Raw genomic sequence first — 21,464 nt, forward strand, 5'->3', positions numbered from 1 at the left:
TAAAACATGAGTGTATTTCCTTAGTAGTAGCGACTCCAGACACTGCGACTTTAAAAGCTTTTCCACCTCCCCAACTAGTCTGGGACATTTAGGCTATGATCCCAATGTTTTGGGCTCATACCTTGTTTCAGGCCCGGATGGTAATAAGGCTTTGTGGTCTCATAGCCTTGTGCACCCTGCTTGTACCTCGTGCCCGCTGACCCATGCTGGCCCTGCAGTGGAGCTTTCTTCAATGGGCCCGACAATGGTGTTGCTTCCGAGGCAGCTTCTGCCTATCAAATATGGCAGCTCAAGACCTTCAGTGGAGGCTGCGGATGCCAGCATAACTGGTGGCAAGCCATTCTGCATGACCCATCCAGTGCCCACAGTAGTGATGGTGGCATCTTCTCTAGGCTGGGGAGGTCCTCTGGACGATGTGGAGGTAAGAGGCTTCTGCCCTCTGGTGGCGGAGCGTAAACATATCAGTCTCTTGGAGCAGTGCAACATATGCCATGCCCTTAAGGCCTTTCTATGTTCAACAAAGGATAGCAGATGATGGACAATCATGTCGGAGGCAGTTTTTTCCAAATGAATTAATGTGAAGACATATTGATGTAAGACTCTGCTAGTGCAAGTAGTTCTCCGCTGCTTTCTGTGGATTGTTCGCAAACTGCTTGAGTTTTTTGATCCTAGACTCACCAGGTATACCTAACTCAACCTAAACAGGCCTCTGCTGACCCTTACCATGGTATATCCCAAAGTCTAGCAGAGCCTGTCATCTGCGTTACTGTTTTTAAGTTAAGGACGCCCTTCCTGTGCAAGAAGATGGCTGGAGATTGAGCATCTTGGCTATAAAATGTAATTAGGTCCTGCCAGACAACACAATCGTATGTGGAAGTGCGACAAGCTTGGTTAAGTGAGGTCCCACATACTGTATGTGAATTTTCTGAGCCTGTGGTGGTGGATGAACCCCTACGTGATCTCCCTGTCGTTCAGTCACCTAGCAGGTTCCCTGAACAGTAGGGCAGTAGAACTCAGTATGCATCCTTTTGCCAATCACAAGTGGCAATTACTCCTAGAGGTACCTCTAGTTGTCTTCGCATAATGGGGTGCGGCTTTAGTAGATCTATTCGCTACTACCGACAACACTCAGTGGCCAGTCTTTAGCGCTCTGGAGTTTCCACCTGTAGCCTCATGAGGAGACGTGGTCTGCCTTTGGTGGAACTCTATCTTCCTTGACTTGTTCCTGCCTCTGATCCCAAGGGTCCTGAAGAAGGTTAGGAGGGCTAGACCCAGCTCATCTTGATATCTTTATGTTGAGCTCAGAGGATTTGTGTTGTAGCCACAACATGAGACAGTGGTTTAGTTTAACAGTAGGCTTTATTCAGTAATGCAACAAGACATCAGTGCGCCCATCGCCTTCAGTCAGCCGGAGAGAACTGACCTCAGGCAAACGGCGCTTGACTTAGAATGTTCCGCATGCCAACATTCCACGGCAACGCGCGGAGTGGAATGACGTCACAACAATTTGGTACCCCGACCTGTTGAATCTTAGCATGTGCTCTTCACTTTGACTGCCTCCTTTCCCTTTCGTTTGCTGTCATTCACAGTTCAATGTCCCTTTTTCTGGCAGCTTTTCCAACCAGAACAATTGCTTGTGGTTCTGGCTTTCCTCGGTGACCTGCTGCTGAAGAGCCGGATCTCCTGGGACGGTGAAGCACAGGGAGGGCCAAATTCCATCACCTAGCCCAGGTGGCCATTTCCCTGCCCTCTTCTTGCACTGGAAAGGCGTGCTTAACTTGGTGACATGGACGACAGCATCTGAGATGGGCCATAGCGAGGGCCTGCAGAGGCCTGTTCAGCCCATGTTGGTTGGATCACACTGAGATGTTTAACCAGAAGTTTGAACGCTGACGGTGTTAAGCTGACAGAGTGGAAGTCGCTGTGGTATCTCTCTTTGTTTTTTTAAAGAAATGTCGTGTATGATGTTGCTGAGTTTTCGTGGCGTAGACCTCACTTTTACCCGAAGTGCGACTCCCCTCTCTTGACATGTCACACCTCGTGTGTGTGGTAAGGGTGTCCCATGGATGGGCCTAGAAACATAAGACGGCAGGACCATTACTGCTAGTCGAATATTAGACCAAAGTGTGTTAAACGCAATCCTTATTTTACTTCCCCATCCCAAAAACCATATTAGGTGCATCAATCATGACAAAGGAACCGAAGGTGTCAATTAATATATTAATTTATTTTGTGATAAAATGAAGCACAAGACAAGCAGGGCCCATGGAGCAGGATAAGTGATTGGAATCTGGTGCTTAAAGCTTCCCAGACTGGTGACAAGTTTAGTCAAAAGCCTTGCCTATATCAAAAAGCAATGAGGAAAAATAGAAATGCTTAAATATCCTCATCCTTTCACGGGCATGTAAGGCAACCATATTAGTATGGTACCTGTCCACCATTACCAATCCTTTTTCCACCAGTCCAGCCTATTGTGCTGCTATTCCTGCAACCAGAATTAACCCACTGACGCAATCCACACAAAACCGCGAGGTCATACTTCCAGTGCGCAGAGACCAGCTATCCCTTACCAGGCCTGATGCTATAAAACATTATAAATGAGCACTGCAATACACCTGACTTTAATAAGTACACCCCTGCAGGCCCCAATCGCCCCCCCCCCCCCACACCGAATTCAAGACATGACTGACTCTAAAGCTCTTTTTATCCTAGAGATACACCAGGGGTATCGGGCGGCTCTTTGTTAGCACATCTCAGTGAATCCTTCACCTGTTTCATCCTAATCACCTCCCAGATTACACAGAATGGCACCCCCTACGTGTGATGACGAGGGTGGTTCAGCAATCTCAAACATAAAAAACAAGCATTGGCAAATGCAATAGGTCGAAATTGTATAACCAAGGAAATACCCTCCAAAAATGACGACACTGAAACCACATAAAATACACGTATACTTAGACATTGACTGAAATTCACACACAAGAGATGTCATATTATAATGGCCAAACTAAGGGCCAGATGTAGGTAATTCCGATGTACCTACTCTTAAATACCGAATCATACGGATTCGGTATTTCAGAGTAGGTAAATTGGAAGTAGGCAGATGTAGGTAATTTTACTTTTTCAATTACCGATTCTGTAAGATTCGGTATTTACCGAATAAGTAAATACCGAATCGGTATTTCCCATTGATTCCTATGGGCCTTGAAGCCCATAGGAATCTATGGGAAATACTGAATCGGTATTTACCGATTCGGTAAATACCGAATCCTGGCAGGGGGGACGGGGTGTCACTTTGACACCCTGTAGCACCCCAATTGCAGGCTTGTGTGCCATGTGGCACACATACATGCCCTAAGGGCATGTCTGTGTGTCACATGGCATAGGTGTACATGCAGAGATGTGCATGTACACTGGAATTCGGTATTTTACCACCCAATAGGATTGGGTGGTAAATTAAGAATTCCTAAGGGCACGTGGCACTGCAAACTGTGCCACCTACATATGGATTTACAGAATCGGTATATTTACCGATTCGGAAAAATACCGAAGCGGTAAATTTACAGAATCGGTAAATATACCGATTCTGTAAATTCAGAGACACCTACATGTCAAAAGCCAAATACCGGCGGTAACGGACAAAATCGGCCATTACCGACCGGTATTGGGCGACCTACATCGGGCCCCAAATACTCAATTACAAAAAAAACCTGTTCAGCCAAATGTTTCCAGTTGTTTATCGTCATGCATAAGCCTTGTTCTGTAAGCAGCGAGTTTACTAAGCTATAAAGATATATTGGAATATATCAAACCTATGCTGCACAACACCACTTTATGAACATATTTAACTATGCAGGTGCTCCCAAAGAGCAACAAAACCTTCCCTAAACTAGCATGAGACCAGCCTCTAACCGGATAAACTGGGACGGGGAGATAGCGCCATGCTGACCGCTGGGGGCTTCTGGCTTTTCAAGGTGGTCTGCCCTGATTCACCCCCTGAGAATACTTTACAATTACAGTTGAATTATTGTGCAGTAAAATGTGCCATTTGTACCAATTGTTTCCTAAACATTTTTTGGGATGATGGAGAATGTCAATCGCCCCTCCACCAATGTGGGGCTGGTTTGAACTATTCAGCCAGGCTTGCTGTTGGTACCCAGACTGCACACACATCCTGTAATTCTGCCGACTAACTCCGCATTTGCCAGACTCAGTCACTGCAGGGTTCAACAGCCTGACAACATTGGGTGTCGCGTCAGAGTAGAAGGTCAACCTCAAGGTTCCGAGACCTGCCACTTGAACCGCTGGTTCATCTTTGTACAAAAAGTACAGTAGAGTCCACCAGCCGCTCCATTCTCAGAGCCTGCCTCTTGGTTCATTCTAAAACCCCAGCAAGAGGGACCCAGATCCTCTCCAGGCGTCCATCATTGTTGCCGGCTAGTGGCAGAGGCCTCGCCGCACATCATTTCAGACCCTGACAGCGCTACAAAACAGGAGACTTTGCTAATTACTCTAAAAGCTTCCGAGGTGGAGAGCACATTTCATTTACACCGACAGTGGGAAGTCTTTGGAGTCCTTCAGGACGACTGGATAATAAATCAAAGACCAGATTTACCCTGCTGTCCGCGTAGCAGTTTCTTCAAGCAGTTGGAGGCGAGTCTGCGGACATCAGAAGAGAAGCCACTGCAGTGAATATGGCGTATTCTCATTTGGATTCAAGGGACTGAGCGCCACATTTTTTCCTTGGACAAGTAGACACATTTAAGATGCACCGAATGTATCTTTTTGACTCCGTTCCCCTCCCTGTCTGGCTCCCCCCCGCTCCCCTCCACCCTATTTAATGGTCTTGCTTCCTCTCCTTCAAGTGTCTTCCATCGCCTTCATCCCTCAATGTTCACTCACTTCACAAACCCAAGAGGTCTCCAATGTTCCCGTCCCCTGTTTATTCACGAGTGTTCTATCTTCCCATTTATGATTTTAGCCAGTCTCCCTGTCCTCCCATATCCCTTTGCCTCCATATTCCTCCTCAGCGATGTCTCTCCTCGGCCATTTATAAGACCTCAACTTCTCCCACCCGCTTGGTGGTATGTCTGCACCACCTTTACTCCTCCTTGTATCTTTGATGGGGTTCCTCTTCACCCAGGGTTGGATTGGGATCAAAAATCAGCCCGGGCCCACCCAAAAAAAGTGGCCCAAATTTGCGTATTGCATTTCTGCAAAACACTGCTTCAGTGAAGTTTTATGAAAAGAAAGGGGGTGGGGGTATGTTTTATTAACTTCACTTCTATAAAAAAACACAGATTAGTTCACACTGCTGAGCCACACATGAATTCAGTGAGACCACTTCTGCTCAGGCCCCCTGACCTTGCTCAATCAGCCTAAATGAATTGGCAGGCCTAGCAAGAGAAAGGGAGTGATACCTCCGCCCATCGGCATCTAGAAAGGCCACTTAGGCACCCACTGTGCCGCTGGCGGCATCCTAACAGCACAGCCAGACCCCAGGCTGCCCAAAAAAGCAGCCCACAGCTAGAACTCGGCTACCGGCCCTTCGTCCATTTCCCGATTGCCCGCGTTACCAATCATTTGCTAGATGTTCCTCTCGCTGTGCCTCCCTGCGCTCTTTCTTGCACCTTTGCTGCCACCTTTGCTGTTACATTCCCACTCTCTGCTTTCCGTGCGTTTATGCTCCAAACTTACTTTTCGCAATGGTCACAAACTGAGGAAGGACTAACGGGGTTTCTTGATTGAAGATATATTGAAGCAAAAAACGTTGAAGGAGATTTGAGGGCACAAAAAAGGGAACAGCTTATGGGGTTCTGTGGCCAAAGATGGAGGGTCGCCACAGACCTCAAAGAAAGAAAGACAAATAGGGTCTTGAGGGCAAAAATGAGGAAGTGCACTAACGTAAACGAAAGATCCTAGGGTTGTGACAATTGTAATTATGCTTATCTGGGTCATGCTAGTAATACCTAAGCGTAACTTTATTCTCCGATTACCTGGTTTTGGTAGTGATCCCTCTCTCTCTACTCTGACTTTTCTAGATGATGAATCCTGGCCCTAAACATAACCCCATAGTTGATCAATGTCAGACATCCTATAGTCGGTATGTTTTGTGACATTTTCCTTATTTGAACATCAAACCAAGCTTAATGCATGAAGCCCAAGTCATTTCATTTTCAAACTACTCTCAGTCGCAGTTGTGAAAGTGCCATCCTCGGTTTTCCGATTACAGCAGTTTAGGGCATATTGATCTAATTTGTCAGAAAGAGTTGCTGTTTATTCTCATTCTAGGGCTCTAGACCCCTCAGTTCTTGGTCCAGTTCACGTCCAGTTGCTTCCTTGTTAATTCCCAGTGTGATCTGCTCATCTAACTTGGCTATTCCGTATTCCTTTAGCTCAGCCTGTGGTCTCATCAGGACTATTATAGTCAAGTCACCATCCATCTTCAAGACGTGTCGAGCAACAGGTAATACCCCTCCAATATCCCCATTCTAACTTTGCTCACCTCATAGCTCTTGCTCCAGTACTGAGCCTAGAAAATTATGTAAACCTGAGCACCTCCAGAGAAGTAGTGAAGAGGCGGAGAACTCCTCATCCCCCAAGGGAGTGAAGAAAGGGGACTGCTTGCCACCTCAAAATGTACCCCTCCCACTCTAACCCTTGTCGAAGAAGAGCTTGCCAGTGCTTTTGCCAGGGTGGGTCTAGTGGGCGATGATATAAAACATTCTATAAATAAAAAACTCTTGACTGCCTATTGACCAGAGAAAGGTTTCTGGATATGACGCACTTTAAACGTAAATAATAACAATTGCGACATCTGGGAATTGACAGCATCAGTGGCTCTAGCTGGACATTACCCAACATAGGGCCCTATTCCGATCTCGTAAGGAAGGAGTCCGAATTGTGTACAGAATTGTCTAAACTGTTACAGAGCGACAAATCATCCCCCATTCCGAACGACCAAGTACGATGCGAATATCACGTCCACGTTGCCCGAATCGTTTACGAACCCAATCTAGTCTGTATGTCTCTTGCGGAGACGATTTGTACAGCTCTATGGACTCTGTTTACGAGCGCGCAAGTACAATGTACGATTCGGACAGCTTTCACGAAACAGTATGTCCGGATCAAAAAGGCTGCCGGAATCGTTCTTTGGGGGCCCGTAGCAGGCCCCCCTTCACCTGGAGCCCTCTGAATCTGACCTGTGGGGGTGCCCATGGGTCCCCCGATCCAAGCAGGCACAGTGTGGTCGGTATCATGGAGTGCCCCCCACAGGGTGTACGCTTTTCCCCCAACCACCCCTTTTTGCTATGGGAGCCTGTGTACGCATCCAGTATATAGGCCCCCATAGAGTTCAATGGGAGTCTGAGCGAACCGAGTCCGTAAGCATGCGGATGCATCGCACTCGCTCGGTCGGACTCCAGCGCTCTGAATCGTACGAAAAGCATTCCATCGGGCTGGATACTTTCCTTACGAAATCGGAATGGTGCCCATAGTGTATATATGCAAACGTTCAGTGTCATTAGTCAACACCAGGATCTATGGGGTTTTATTCATGCGATGAGGTAAAGTCACCTTGAAGAGGCCCCTGGCTATTAGCAAAGTTGTTCACTGCTCACTCATTGTAACATTCAGTCTGTGGGGCACTCAAGAGTTTCTCTCATGTCACTATAATAATAAATGTGTGAATCTGCATTAATTTATACAGTTGCTCTAAATATCATATTATTGTTCCACATTTCCCAGTCGTGTCATAAACGCAATATAGTCACTAAACCATACATTAATTTACCCCAAGCATACCGTCCACCATCTAATATGACTCGCCCTAAATGATATGAAGGACAACCAGTAACTATGGCAACAGACCGAGACCACTTTGATGCCAGCCAGCAACTACCCCAGAAATGTAAGAGCGCTTCTATACCATACAACTGGTGGTAAAAAGCTATACAAATGTGCCTAGCTTAACCTGTGTGGGGGAAAAGCTGAAATTCCAGACATTGTAAATTATTTTCACTACCTTTGCAAACGCAGAGAGCTGTCGAGTTTATTTTTACGGATAACTTTCTAGATTCCAATAATATATAGATGGCCATCTCAATAAGCACAGTCGCCCACTGTGGCTTAAAATAACGACCGTCTTTTATTCAACTCCCTTGTTTTGAAAAGAACTTCAAAGTGTACCAAAGGAACACAATTTACTTTACACAGAAACGTTGCATAAAAGTTATATTTGCTATCTTCATATTTAGTAACGCATACATTCCATAGGAAAGAAGGGAGAGTATAAAGTTATAACGTTACAAAAATAAAGTAACAATAGTGTGCACAGGCAGCCGTTTCAATCCGTGAAAAAAAGCAACTTTTTTAACAAAACACGTTTATTAATTTGTGTGGAAACTGTTAAACAGCAAAATATATGTCTTTGGGTAGGTTTACGATGCGCATCTTATGTCACAAACTGCCATACAACGTGAAGGCCTAGCATTTTATGTAAACTATTGAGCTGTGGGTGCACTGTTTGCAGATGTCAAAACATGGTTTGCAAGTGGGTTTGATGCCCTCAGCCGGTAAGCGTCTTAATTTATTTCTTATGCAGAGGGCTTTTTAAGTGCAGAATTCGCTCCTGGGCATGCCATAAAGATTTTTTTTCATATGCTGAAAGCACAAGGTGTTTCACACTGTGGTAATTTTTGTGAAGTTAATTTACTATATAACTTGTGCATTTTTATCTGCTAATTACTGTCGTGATGCACTCTCATCGTAATTTCTCTAATAGCTGATTTTTGTCGCACTCCAAGGGGCGGTGGTTTTGGAGAGTTCGCAATAACCGAGTCCTGGACAATTACCCCATGCCCATTGGGCACTTCTGGCGTGGCCTTCCAGCTGATATCAGCGCCGCCTACGAGAGGCACGACGGGAAGTTTGTCTTTTTTAAAGGTGAATATAATGTTTTCCACCCCCACTTTATCCTTGTGCTTTCTCTCTCCCCCCTCGGCCTCTCGACTCCCGCTTACCTTTACCTCTGTATTCCTTCTTTCTCTCCTACCTCAAATTCCCTCCCCATTTCCCTGTTTTGTGCTTCTTCTCTCCTCCCTGGTGTCTAACCCCGCCCTTTCCATCGCTTTCCTCGTCTTTTACCCCCCTCTGCTGTGTACCCCCACACAGTCACCCCCTCTCACCCTTGCATGTGGGGCCTTTCTAGCGCCTCTCGTTCACTCTTCATCAGACTCCCCTCCCCAGCTGATCCACATGTGTACTTGCCCACGACTCATCATTTCTTGTGAGCACTTTGCCCTTCCCTTCCATTAGAAACTAATTCTCTTTCTTGTGGTCAGTAGTTACATGTGAGATGTCCACCTCCTCCAGAGAAACACCTTGTAAGAACTTTTTTTGGATTTGAAGTTGGATAATCCCTTGCACCCCGCATTACTCCTGCGGCAGGACTATGAAGGAGGTCCCCACTAGATCTACTTCCTTGATTATATTTTCTTAGGTAAAGTAGATGGTGCAAGGCGCCACCAGACTGTGCCGGTTCTTTATGCTTCCAGGGTCCCAATGGGTCTCGGTCTTGTTCAACCTTAATTTTCCATTGGACTATTGTGCCTGGACTTTGCGGGTGCATGAGTAGATGTCCCGATATGTGAACAATGATCTGCAGGAACGTCCATCCACTGTCCGATCTGATGCGCGCTCGGCTTAGGCCCTCAATAGCTGTGGAATGGCTGCCCCACAGGCCAGGTCTGATCCCAGAGTGGAGCTGTGGCAACATTTTCTTCTGTTCAAGTCAATGTGTCCATCATGGGAATGGTAATGGGGGTCAATAACGGTCAAGCACGCCAGCATGCTGCACCATGAGGCTTAGCCCTCTCCCAAGAAAGATAGTAAGGGGGTAAGAGGAATAGGCCCCATCAGAACAGACACCACTCCCCCCTGTATTTTTCCAAGAACTGCCTAGGTTCCTAAGGCAGTCCTTGTGAGACGTCTTTACTAAATCTGTAGCAGAGCATGGCAGAGGTCTCTCTTGCCACTTCCTTCTAAGACCCTGCATTTTGAAGTCTCTTATTGTTTGGCCGCGTTCTTTTGACCTCACCAGATTATGATGAAGACAGTTCCCTAGAGTGTGATGAATTGACAAACAGCAAGTGTGTCCAGAGTTTAGAGTAGCTATTTGTGATGCACTATCAATATTGTTTATTTAAGTCTGGTGAAGCCCAGCTCAGAAATAGTTAGTCTTGCTCCTGAGGGAATAGAAGGATCCAGAGAGGCCATCAACATCTGTCTTTAAAGGCCTCCAGTAAGCATGTCCAAAGCCTACCCCGAGTTCTCCTGGTCTATGGTGCTAAACCTCATGTCGCCTAGCCTAGCAGAGAGTGCTACATATTTAACATTTTATTTTGGTTTACAGGCCCAGAAAACAACCCTCCATCGTACATCTCCCCAAACACACCACACTCGCAGGCAGGCTGGCAGCCAAACTCAGAAAAGTTTATTTACAGCCCTTGTTGCACAAGGGCAATGTGAAATGAAAGGCATCTCTCCGGAAAGCGAGGTACAAACAAACTCTGAGTAGTTGTACAGAATCCTACTTCTCCTCACTCTCGCAACCTTATAACATATCTCGTGCCCCTTACCTTGGAAAGAGGCACGTCATCTATCTGTGGATGGCGGTTGCCTTCCCCAGAAGTGTACTACACCTATACACAGTACTCATCATGCAAGAAGGGGTGAGAATGATCCCCTATATTGTTCCTCTCAGGCCCCCCTACTGTGTCCAGCTCAGAATTGTAGAGGCATGTGGCAATGCGGGTAGGAGTCCTCTCAAGGATGTGCAGACTTGTCAGTGCCCACTGAAGCACCCTTGGAGTTGGTAGCTCTTTGTTGTGATGGCTTGTGCATTACCCACTTCATACCCAGCAATGAACTGCGGTTCCGAGTGCTCCCCTTTGTTCCTGGTGCAGGATGAGATGGACTCCTTGTGGAACCCGCATGCCAGCTGAACCCGCCTGCCGAATGCTTGGCGATGCCCGGTACCTCATCGCCCAGCCCTTTCTCCCCTCGGCCCAGCCACCATTGAGCTCCACTGGGCTATACCCAGATGCCGCATTAGAACAATTGGCTGCAGTTAGCAAGAATTTCCACTCTTTTACACACCCATGCACGTGCGCTTAACCAATGAAACGACAGCACCTTCTGGAGTCCTGCTAGAACCCATGAGCAGTGTGAGCACGCGCACATCGATGTGCCTGCTGTCACTGCAGTCCGGAAAAAACGGACCGCCAGGGCACAAAACAGAGCCCGATAGAGACCCGTTTCAAGGCCCCCTTAAAAAAACTGCCAGTGCTCAGCACCGGTGAGACCAGGCCCACTTAAAGCCCTGCCAGTGTCCCCCATGAATGTATGACATTGTTCTGCATTCTGTCCATCAATTGTTCTTTTTGCATGTGTCCCCCATTTGTCAGTTATCTGTGCTTCAGGCTCTCTGCTTGGAGAGCTCCAGTGGTTAGGCCTCTACTAAGCCGTGGCCTTTTTCCATCTACTACTGTTTGGAGGTGATGTCACAAGGATTCGGATACCCAGAAATGTGATGCAAGTCTTCTCTTGCAGTTTCTTCTGGAGGGTTTTGACTTGGATGTTTCAGCAGTCATAGTGCGTATTTGAAGTGAATATGTGCAGATGACACATTGGCTTTAGCAACAAAATGAAGCTGCTTTTTGTTCTTTTAGATTTCCTGTATCTCATATGCTTGCTCTTCCTTGTGGCCTTTCCCTGTGATTGTCTTTTTGCAGGATCTTCCATTTGAGTCCCTACAGAAAATACCAGTTTAGTTCCTTACATTGTTCCTTATATATTTGAGATTGGCATCACTAAGGCTAGGTGCCTGGGTATAAGGATAGTTATTAGAATGAATCATGTGTTCAACCCTAAGGTTATCTTCAGTCCAAAGGGAACAGGTGATATTTTATCTGTTCCCGGTCCTTATGCCGTGTCTGAATCAGAGCCTCCTTTGCAGGTGAAGTCAGGCTAGTTAGCGATTCTTGCAGTTCTTCTGCATTCACATGTCAGATCACACCCTGCTTATCAATGTTGTGTTCTACAAGGGGCTTGACATCTTCAACCTTCACATTCATCTGGTGGATGAGGGTGGTTATCATCTTGCCTTGGGAGTAGGCTCTACCTTGCTGGGAGCATGTCCACCAGGGGCACGTGTAAGTCCATGGCAACATCTGGAAGGAGGGAGATCACTCAAACTTGGGTGACTCCCTCCAGTGTGTTTTCCACTGCCCACTAAATGTTACTTTAGGGGTGGATTTAGGTATCGGTGGTTTATCTCTGGAATTACAAGCGTGAGTTCTTCACTGAGACTTTCAGCCTCTGAATGAGTGCATTGGTTTTCTGGAGTTCCGTGGTGTATCACTTTTGACTTTGTGCCCACCTACATCCTCAGGCGTTTAAGGATTGGGTCAAGGCATGGGATGATGGGGTCATGTTTCTATTATTTACCGGTGAGCGTCAACTTCCTTCCTCTGATTCGCTTGCCCACACTGGTACTTACTTTCCTTATTCCCTCCTTAGCAGCCTCTTCTATCCTGTAATTGACCAGCAGATAGTCTCAAGAAGATCGACTACAAATGCCCATTACTGCCCTGTAAAGGACCCTTTCCTATATAAATAGGGTTAGGAGATTTGTAATGACGTCAATGATCGGTAAGTAATTGAAACATGTATTCTCTCCCTTGTTGGACCTTTAGTTCACTTCCATCTGACTCCCTGTCTTCATCAGCTCTGCCTCTTTCCTCTTTGGCTAGTTGTGTCTTCCTGGTGCACAGTAGGTTACTGTTGACCCTGTGTTTTTTTCCTTCAAGGTGATAAGTACTGGTTGTTCCGCGAGGCCAACCTCGAGCCTGGGTACCCACAGCCTCTCACCAGCTACGGGCATGGCATCCCCTATGACCGCATCGACACGGCCATCTGGTGGGAGCCCACCGGACACACCTTCTTTTTCCAAGGCAGCAGGTAAGGCGCGCGGAGAACCTGGTGGTGACCACCACAAAAAGAACAATTGATGGACTGGATGCAGAACAGTGTCAAGGGTTTACTGCAGTGGTAAGAGGTCGTTCCCAATCTTGACTGTCTTTCACTTCCATACTGTGGGGGGGGCACTTTATCCTGGCTTGCATTGGGGCCCATGCCCCCCCCCCCTGCTGTGCCACTGGATGGCAAGGCACCCCAGGCAGAGGTTAATAATTTCATAATCACAGTGTGAGCTCTCTCTTCAATTCTCGATACTTCCTCTTCACACTCAATAAATGACACAACTGTACCCTCTTCGTGTGCCCCCTCATCTCGGGTCAACACACACACTCGGCTTGTCTCTTGACGCATGTAATTACATCATTCGCACTCACATGCAGGCAAGCCCCCTTGCACAAACTGAAAAGCCGTGCCTCATTATACTCCACCTACGCTCTAATATCACACACAAGCTTTTGCCTACAAACCCTCTCCCGTACTTTGGCCACTCACAGAAAGACTTTCCCATTTGCCTACATGCTCAAGGCCTGTGGCCTCTCAAAAAGAAATACAATTAAGTTAGTTGTATTTATATTTTAAGCCTGCAGACACCACACCTATTGCCTCCCCCCTTAAAAACATATAACCTTTTAACCTTTTTCCTAGCACAGTCTAACCTCTCAACACCCGCAAACGGCATCATGACACAAAACCAGTGTATCCTCACACACACACACAATCGGAGCATGTGTCAATACTCAACTTGCAACACCACACACAGGCTGTTACTTCACATACACCAACCACACTCACGAACACACGGCCTGTGTCACTTCACAATACCTCTCGTCCTCCTCCCACAGACATACACTGTCGGCAGACCTGCTAGTCTCCTCACACACGCACAGCATCCTTTTACAAACATACCCGTATCCCGTGCCTTATCCCAACACAGAGGCTGCACCTTCCCCCACCCCACACGCGCGCGCAGCTTGTTTCTACATAGACACAACTTGTACCCCCACATACACTATGCCCCCCGCCTCTTCAGAAACCACCTGTGTCCCATCCCTCTTTCTGTCGCACACTCTTACCCAGCTACCCGGATCTCTTCACACAGGTTGCACCCATTTAGGTTCCTCGATTGAGTGAGGGCCCCCTCACAGGCCTACATGCTGCCTGTGCCCCTTACATGGGCAGTCTGCAGAGTCCACCTCCTCCTACAAATTGCTGGAGGAATGGAAACGTTTGTTAAAATTTCAATTTAACCAGCGAGGAATACGCTCACGAAGACCAGCAGTTCTTGCCTGCTTTGCACCCAACGACCCGCAGTTCAACTGTAGTTTTGTGAAGTTTATGAAGGTGGTGGAAAAGAAAATGTCGAAACTTGACCCTTCATTAACTCACACATAACATTCAAAATACAAGTTGAACCTCACTTAATAATGATCGTCTAAAAAATTGTCAATTTTATGATTTTAAAAGGAAAAATTGAGACCGAATATATACCATTTTATTTATGCAGATGCAGTTTTATGCTTGTAGTGTTGACGTAATTTTAATGGCTGTATTGCAATGGTTTTAATTACCTATGCAAATAAAATGTACTTACTTACTACTTACTCCTCCTACACGATGCAGTAGTAACCTATCACCCACTCTACATTGCACACATACTGAAAACCCACGTTTTTTCCCACAGAACATACCTGTTCTGGCCGTCGGATCCTCACAGGTCCACTGACTAACTGACTGACACTGAGGGCTCTGTTATGAGTTTCCCTTTATCTCTGCGGGAGATGCTGGGCACGAAACTATCATTATGGACGGTATCTCTTCATGAGAGAGCAGGGTTTGCTAGTTAAATTCCTAAGGATGGGGAATACTCACGCTGGACCCAGAATTACTGGGCTGTGTCCAAGGGTTTATGCAGGTAGGAAATATTTGTGGGGGCCGGGTGTGTGATATTGGCAGGGAGGACACATGCTGGTCGGGGGGGCTGGGCTGTGGACTTCCTGGGGCAACGTTGTCTGCCCCCCCTGTGCCTGCCAACTTACAAAAAACATTCACTGTGGGAGAAGGGGGCGGGGGCTTAAAGGATCTCTGCAGCCCAGAGCCTCAAATAGCGATCTGGAAAAGAAACCTCTGTGTAGTGGATTTCAGCTCATCCTTTTTGACACCATGTGATTTTTTTGCGCCTCACCAGGTGACCGTGTGAGGGGAGCCGATATCGTGTGAGACAGGGTGGCACCGTGTAAGCTGGCAGGTCAGCTTGAAGGGAACTGGTATGGTCTGGGGTGTGGCTTTACCCTGCAGCTCCAACCCTATTTTCCACTCGAGTTCAGATTTGCGTGTGGTAAAACCGTGTGATGCGACCCAGAAATTTTGGGTTGGGAAACACAGGTCAGCACAAGTTGCCTGGAGCGGTGGCGCAGTGCCCTCCGCGCCCCTGGGGACAGCGCTCTGGACAGCCCGAACTCTGAAATCAACGCTGCTTGACTCCAAAATGGCGCCTGCGGAAGACATAATGCCTCCTGATAACTCCGGACCATCTCAACAGCCAGTCCCTCGCCAAGTAATCCTTTCCTATGCTGCGTTCTCCCTCTGACTCTATTCCATGGAATCCTGCTGTCTGTGTTCTTCTTCTAGATTCTTGACTTTCCTGACTTTGTGCTTCCCGCCTGAGATGGTCTCCGTCTATACCCACGACCCGGACCCGCCGTTTTTTCTGACCTTTGTTCCCTTCCTTCTTCCATCAGGACTCCTCCTGATGACCATTGATTGTTTTTCTCTTTTTGCTGGGGGCTTTAAATATATATGTAAATATGTATTATATAATTATCCAAGCCTAATTGCTGTTAACCCCTTCTATGCTCATGACGGAGCCGCTCCGTCATGAGCCTCCGTTGAGCTGTGCTCATGACGGAGCAGTTCCGTCATGGCCCGCTCGGCGCGCCTGCGCGGCGCGAATTCCGCGCCTGCGCTGGACGTTCCATTGAGCGGGCGGGGCCATGACGGAACCGCTCCATCATGAGCACAGCTCAACCGTGGCCCGTGACAGAGCCGCTCCGTCACGAGCATGCGAGCCCCGCTCGGCCCCCTTAGCGCTGCAGCGGAATTCCCGCCGCAGCGAAGGGGTTAAAATGTAATCCTGTGTGAATTTACTATTTGTTTATATAGAACTCTAACAACTAGTATATGTTGTAGACTTTTGTATTTACTACCATTCCCATTTGATTTTAGAGTTTATCTGTTTGTATCTCTTCCTTGAGTGACTTAACTTGTACATGTGCAATTTTTTCTTGTTTTTATCTATTCCTTGAGTGACTTTACACCTTGTACATTTGCAATTTTTTTCTGTTTGTATCTCTTATATAACTCATGTAACCCAAAGTCCTTATTTAACGCAACTGGTTCTTTTGAAAAGCGCTCTGACACCTTCGGGTAATGTTCGCGCTATATAAAATCGCATTAAATAAATAAATAAATGCACAGGCAGGCACGGGGTACGTGCTGTTGAGTTTGGCATACGTCAGCAGTCCTTCTTCAGTGTCTGATAATGCTGCGGGGCCGCAGCAGGAGGCCGGTACCGCGGATAACACCAGGAAGGGAAGTTTAGATAAAAGCGGGGAAAAACAGGAACATTTGTGAAAGATTTAAACAAAAAATACATACAAGCCTTGAACTCCGCAAACTCAGCAGGGAAGCTAGGCACCAGATCCGGCAAAGCAAGATAAAATGGCCTTTGTGCAAAACAGACACATATACGAAATTCGTCAAAATACGGAGTATTTTGCAGACGTCAGGAAACTCCCAAGAGCTAAGGGGCTGGCTTCGTTCGGGTGGAGGGGAAGCACGTGCCGATGAGCTAAGCGGACACCAAAGACAGACAGTGCTTTATGTAGTAGTTACAAAACTTCAGTAATAAGTACACAACAATACATAAATCTGTATTTACAAGCCGGGTCGGACTAGCTATAGGACAGTCAGGCAGTGTCCGATGGGATGGTCTGACAGATCAGTGTGTGAGCCACTTTTTTGGCCGTTGGTGGGCCTGTTTTAGGTCTGCTGGGCCGGTTTGGGCTGTTGATTTCCCTGATAAAAACACCTTGCCTGCAGCAAGCTCAAACATCGGCAATTGCCAATGCCTTGCCAAACACATAGCATATTATTACAAGTTTAAAAATGTCCCAATTTGCAAACATGGTCCACTTTTATTTTGGTGCCTGGGCCTATTTTCTGTTCCAGTCCATCCCTGTTTACAAGTAGTTACATTTAATGTCGGGATAAACCAAATGGACCTGCAACCGTGGGAGGGATCACAGGTGGATCGTGTGAACTCTCAAGCGCACACCCCTTCGTCGGACATGAAAGGGGCCCACATACAATGCCCCATCCACAGGGTTAGCCTGAAAACTAAAAACAGCCCTGCAACAGTATTCCAAACAGCTCCACTCTGCAGGAGGCTGCAACTACAAAGGGGGCTTGTGGGCTTTCATAGTTGGGTCATGGCCCCCCCCCCCTCCTCCCCCCCCCCCACTGCAGCTGACTGGCAAAATACTAAAGTAGCACAATGGCCAGTCTGGCTCTGGTATCCGTGGGGCACAGATGGGGCCGAGTAGTATGGACATATAGTACAAACATGTAGTTAACAGAGACCATGCTGTGTCCTGGGTGGGCATGAGCTAGGAGAAAAGGCTGTACCAAGGATTGTTTGCCTGCGATTGGTCCTTCGGTAAGGGCACGGATGAGCTAACAATGGTATGGAATGTGCCCGCAAGTAACAACAGTTTAGATTCATTTAAGCATTTCCATCCACCACATTTATGCTGCCAGAGTGGCCCAATTGTGATGAGGCCCAACCAGACATAAATGTGTCTGAGGTTCAGCCGCGGTCCATGAAGGTAACAGGGGTGGGTCCAGGTAAGGGGGGATTTCGAGGGACGATGCTGAGGGAACATTAATTCTTTATTTAATTTTCCTTCTGCATCGTCCCTCGAAACCCCCCTTACCTGGCCCCACCGCTGTTACCTGCACGGACCGCAGCTGCTGAGGTTGCTGGTAATCCTGCTCACAGGTGACATCCTTGCTCTCTGCAAAGCATGTGGAGCTGAGCACAATGCACTCTGCTGAGCGGGAGAAACCACAATACCAACAACCTTCCACTCTGCTGTGGGTGAGCGGCATCATAGTCAAACACACTCTCTGATACAGATGAGAGAGCTCACCCAGCGCTCCGCCATGGGAAAGGACCAGAATCCCTACACTCTGCTGAGGAGAGGAGGAACTAATACACAGCACTCCTTGTGAGGGTTAAGGAAGGCTTCCTGTGCTCAGCTAGGGATGAGAGCAAAAGCAAGGACGTTCTCTGGCCTTGCTTTGACGTGACCTTATGGTGGCATAAGACGTGATACGAATAATCAGAATAAAAGAACCCCTCAAGGATGATGTGAGTGTAGATCCTGTGCTGTATAACATAAGTTTATACACAGATTCGATGGTAATATTAGGAGGTTTGTGGATTTGATGCAAAGTTGAATGATGATTGAGGCACAGTATGAGACATTGGCAAACATTTCCTGGCATATTCGTCCCTTATGTTTGGTGTAGTTGGGGAAGACCGCACGTTGGGTGCTTGCTCACTTTAACATTTCATGACGCCTTGCCTTAAACCGTTTACCACATCAATCCAGTAGCCCAGTGCCACTGAAAACAGCAGACCTTTCACATTACTCTAAAGTACAACACTAAGTCACACAGCAGCATTACATATTTGAGATAGCACCATCATCCCACATACAACAAAACACCATTCCATTCTACATCCCCTCATATCACAAAGTTCCGTAGCACAATATAGTGTAACTCATCACAGCAATGTTAGGTTATGCTGATTTGTAGAGCGCACGGTCACATCGGAGAGTATCCTGGCGATGAGCAGGTGTGAGACTAGCCATACATAGGGCCTAGGGGGTACTACTTGAAAAGCTGTGTCTTCAGCTTCTTGCAGAATTCAAGAAGCGAGGAGGAGGCTCTTAATGGTGGAGGCAGGTCGTGCCACGCTTTAGGAGCGAAGTAAAATATTCAACCGCTGTATCTGGTTGTCTGTTTTGTGTGATTTGTGCAGGTAGTATGAGATTGGATGAACTGAGGTGTCTGGAAGGTTTATGAAAGCTGATGGTATTGTTGAGGTATTCTGGGGCAGTGTTATGTAGTGCCTTGAAAGTGTGAGTGAGGAGTTTGAATTGCACTCATTTGTGAATGTGGAGCCAGTGAATCTCCTTCACATAATGTGTGATGGGAGTGTGGCGTGGGAGGTTGGGAGTGATTCTGGCTGCCAAGTTCTGAATGGACTGCAGCTTACTGGTGAGTTTTTTGTTGGTCCCAGCTTAGAGAGTATTCCTGAAGTCCATCTTGCAGGAGACAGGAGACAATTGACGGTTTTTCTGGGTACTGATTGGGAGCTATTGAAAATCTTCCTCAGCATTTTCAAGGTATGGAAGCATGAGGCGGTGATGGCATTGACTTGGGCAGTCGTGCTGAGTTTACTGACAGTGATAATCCCCAGATTCTAGGCTTGGGTGGGTGTGGGACCCAACTCTGTTGGCCACCAGGTGGAGTGGCACCGTGATGTTGTTCATAATATCACAATTTAGGGTTTGTTGGTGTTCAGCTTTATCCAGTGAGCAATTTCAGCCATGCAGGCACTGAACCTGATCTGCATACTGTACATCTTGACTGTGAGGGAGAGAATGAGTCGCTTATTGTTGGCTTTCCAGAGGACTTTGATGTTGTGAGAGCGGATGACGCTGGTTACAGAGATCATGTATGCATTGAAGAGGGTTGGCTTGGGGAGGATCCTTGCGGAACTCAGCAGATGAGGTGGCGGCTGCCTGAGGTGTAAGGTGCCAGGCTGATTGCCTGTGTCCTTCCATTCAGGAAGGAACAGATCCATCTGAGTGCGTGTCCTTGGATTCCAATGTTATGTAAGCATTAAATGAGGATGGGGTGGGAGTCTGTGTAAAATGCTGCGGAGAGGTCCAGGAGGATGTTTCCTTTTTCCAGAGTCATGTGGATGACATTCATGGTGAAGATGAGGGTAGTTTCCATGCTATGGTTGGGTCTGAAACCAGAGTGGTGTCGAGAAGTCAGTGGTCGTTGTGGTTTTTTAATGAGGTGTCGGTTTATGATTTTCTCTAAAACGTTGTCCGGGAATGGTAGTAGGGGGATCAGTCTGTAGTTGGCAGGCGTTGAAGAGTCTGTAGAGGATTTCTTTAGCAGTAGGAGGTCACAGAAAAGGTGGAGGCATTCAGAATGGGTGTCCGCATGAACTGATGGGTTGCAGTCCTATGGAATAGGAGTGATGGGACCAGGAGTCCAATAGGGCCCCTGACTGGATAGACTTCATGGTAGCTGTGGTTCCTTCTGGGGTGATTGCAGGCCACCTTTTTAGCATTGGTTCTTTGAATAAAATCAGGAGGCATTTAGCAAAATTGGTCAAGTTTGCTTGCAGTGATGTTGTTCCTGAAGAATTAAGAGAGAGTGTTGAAGCAGTCCTGCAAGGGGGTGATTAGGTTGGAAGCGCCCGATGGTGAGGCAAAACCTTTCATAATGGAGAAGATTTATTTCCTTCCTTCTGTTGGTGCTGGCATCGATGCAGTCTGGCAGAACAGTGGTTGGTCCGGTCATTTGGTGGTAGCGTCTTAGGAATGATTTGAATGTGCTCCTGTTTGCATTTCCCTGCTCATTTTCCATTTGCGCTCCAGTTGTTTGCAGTGATGATTCATTCGTATGAGTTCTTCCATGTACCGACTGGTCTGGGGTCTGGATCTTGTTGTATTGCTGTGTTTGAGGAGGTCAGGGAGTCCGCACCGGTGATCCAGTTGTTTAAATTCTTGATGACTTTGGGAAGGTCGTTTCTGTTTTTGTATTGTTGGGGGTTGAGAGCAGTGTTCCACTCATTGTCTATTCAGAACTTCTTGGCTGTGCCTTGCACTAGAACAGTCACCTGGGGCGACAGGCGTTTCCTGGTTGCCGCCCCTAGACTCTGGAACACCCTTCCTGCACATATCCGAGCAAGTCCCTCCCTGTTCACATTCCGCAAACAGCTAAAGACGTGGTTATTTGACCAATAGCCTTGTATATCTTCTTTACCCCAGTTGCTGATCCATCACTTAACTAGCGCCGAGACGCCCACGGGTATTCGCCGCGCTCTACAAATGTCAATAAATAAATAAATAAATAAATAAATAAATAAATTGTCACTGATGCTGTTCCATTGTCAGAGGGTTGGTCTGGCGGTGCAGCATGGGTGTTGGAACAGGACTGGCATGCTGAACATTTCGTGGTTGGGTCTGTCCAGGGGACTGGTATGAGTTTGCTGCATCGCATGTTGTCGAAGTTGATGAAAATAGGGTCTCGGAAGTGTTTGTCAACATGGGTAGGTC

At 47.1% G+C, this 21,464-nt stretch overlaps 1 protein-coding gene across 1 annotated transcript in view; it reads left to right on the forward strand.

The window, feature by feature from the left end:
* Window positions 1-21,464, forward strand: part of MMP15 (matrix metallopeptidase 15) — a 226,653-nt gene that overhangs the window by 185,478 nt on the left and 19,711 nt on the right. The window contains exons 7-8 of the mRNA XM_086947792.1: window positions 8,805-8,943; window positions 12,870-13,020. Of these exons, the coding sequence (XP_086803918.1) occupies window positions 8,805-8,943; window positions 12,870-13,020 (290 nt within the window). The remainder of the gene's footprint in view (window positions 1-8,804; window positions 8,944-12,869; window positions 13,021-21,464) is intronic.

This window comes from Lissotriton vulgaris, chromosome 12, assembly GCF_964263255.1.
Source record: "Lissotriton vulgaris chromosome 12, aLisVul1.2, whole genome shotgun sequence".
In the NCBI taxonomy this organism is placed as follows: Eukaryota; Metazoa; Chordata; class Amphibia; order Caudata; family Salamandridae; genus Lissotriton; species Lissotriton vulgaris.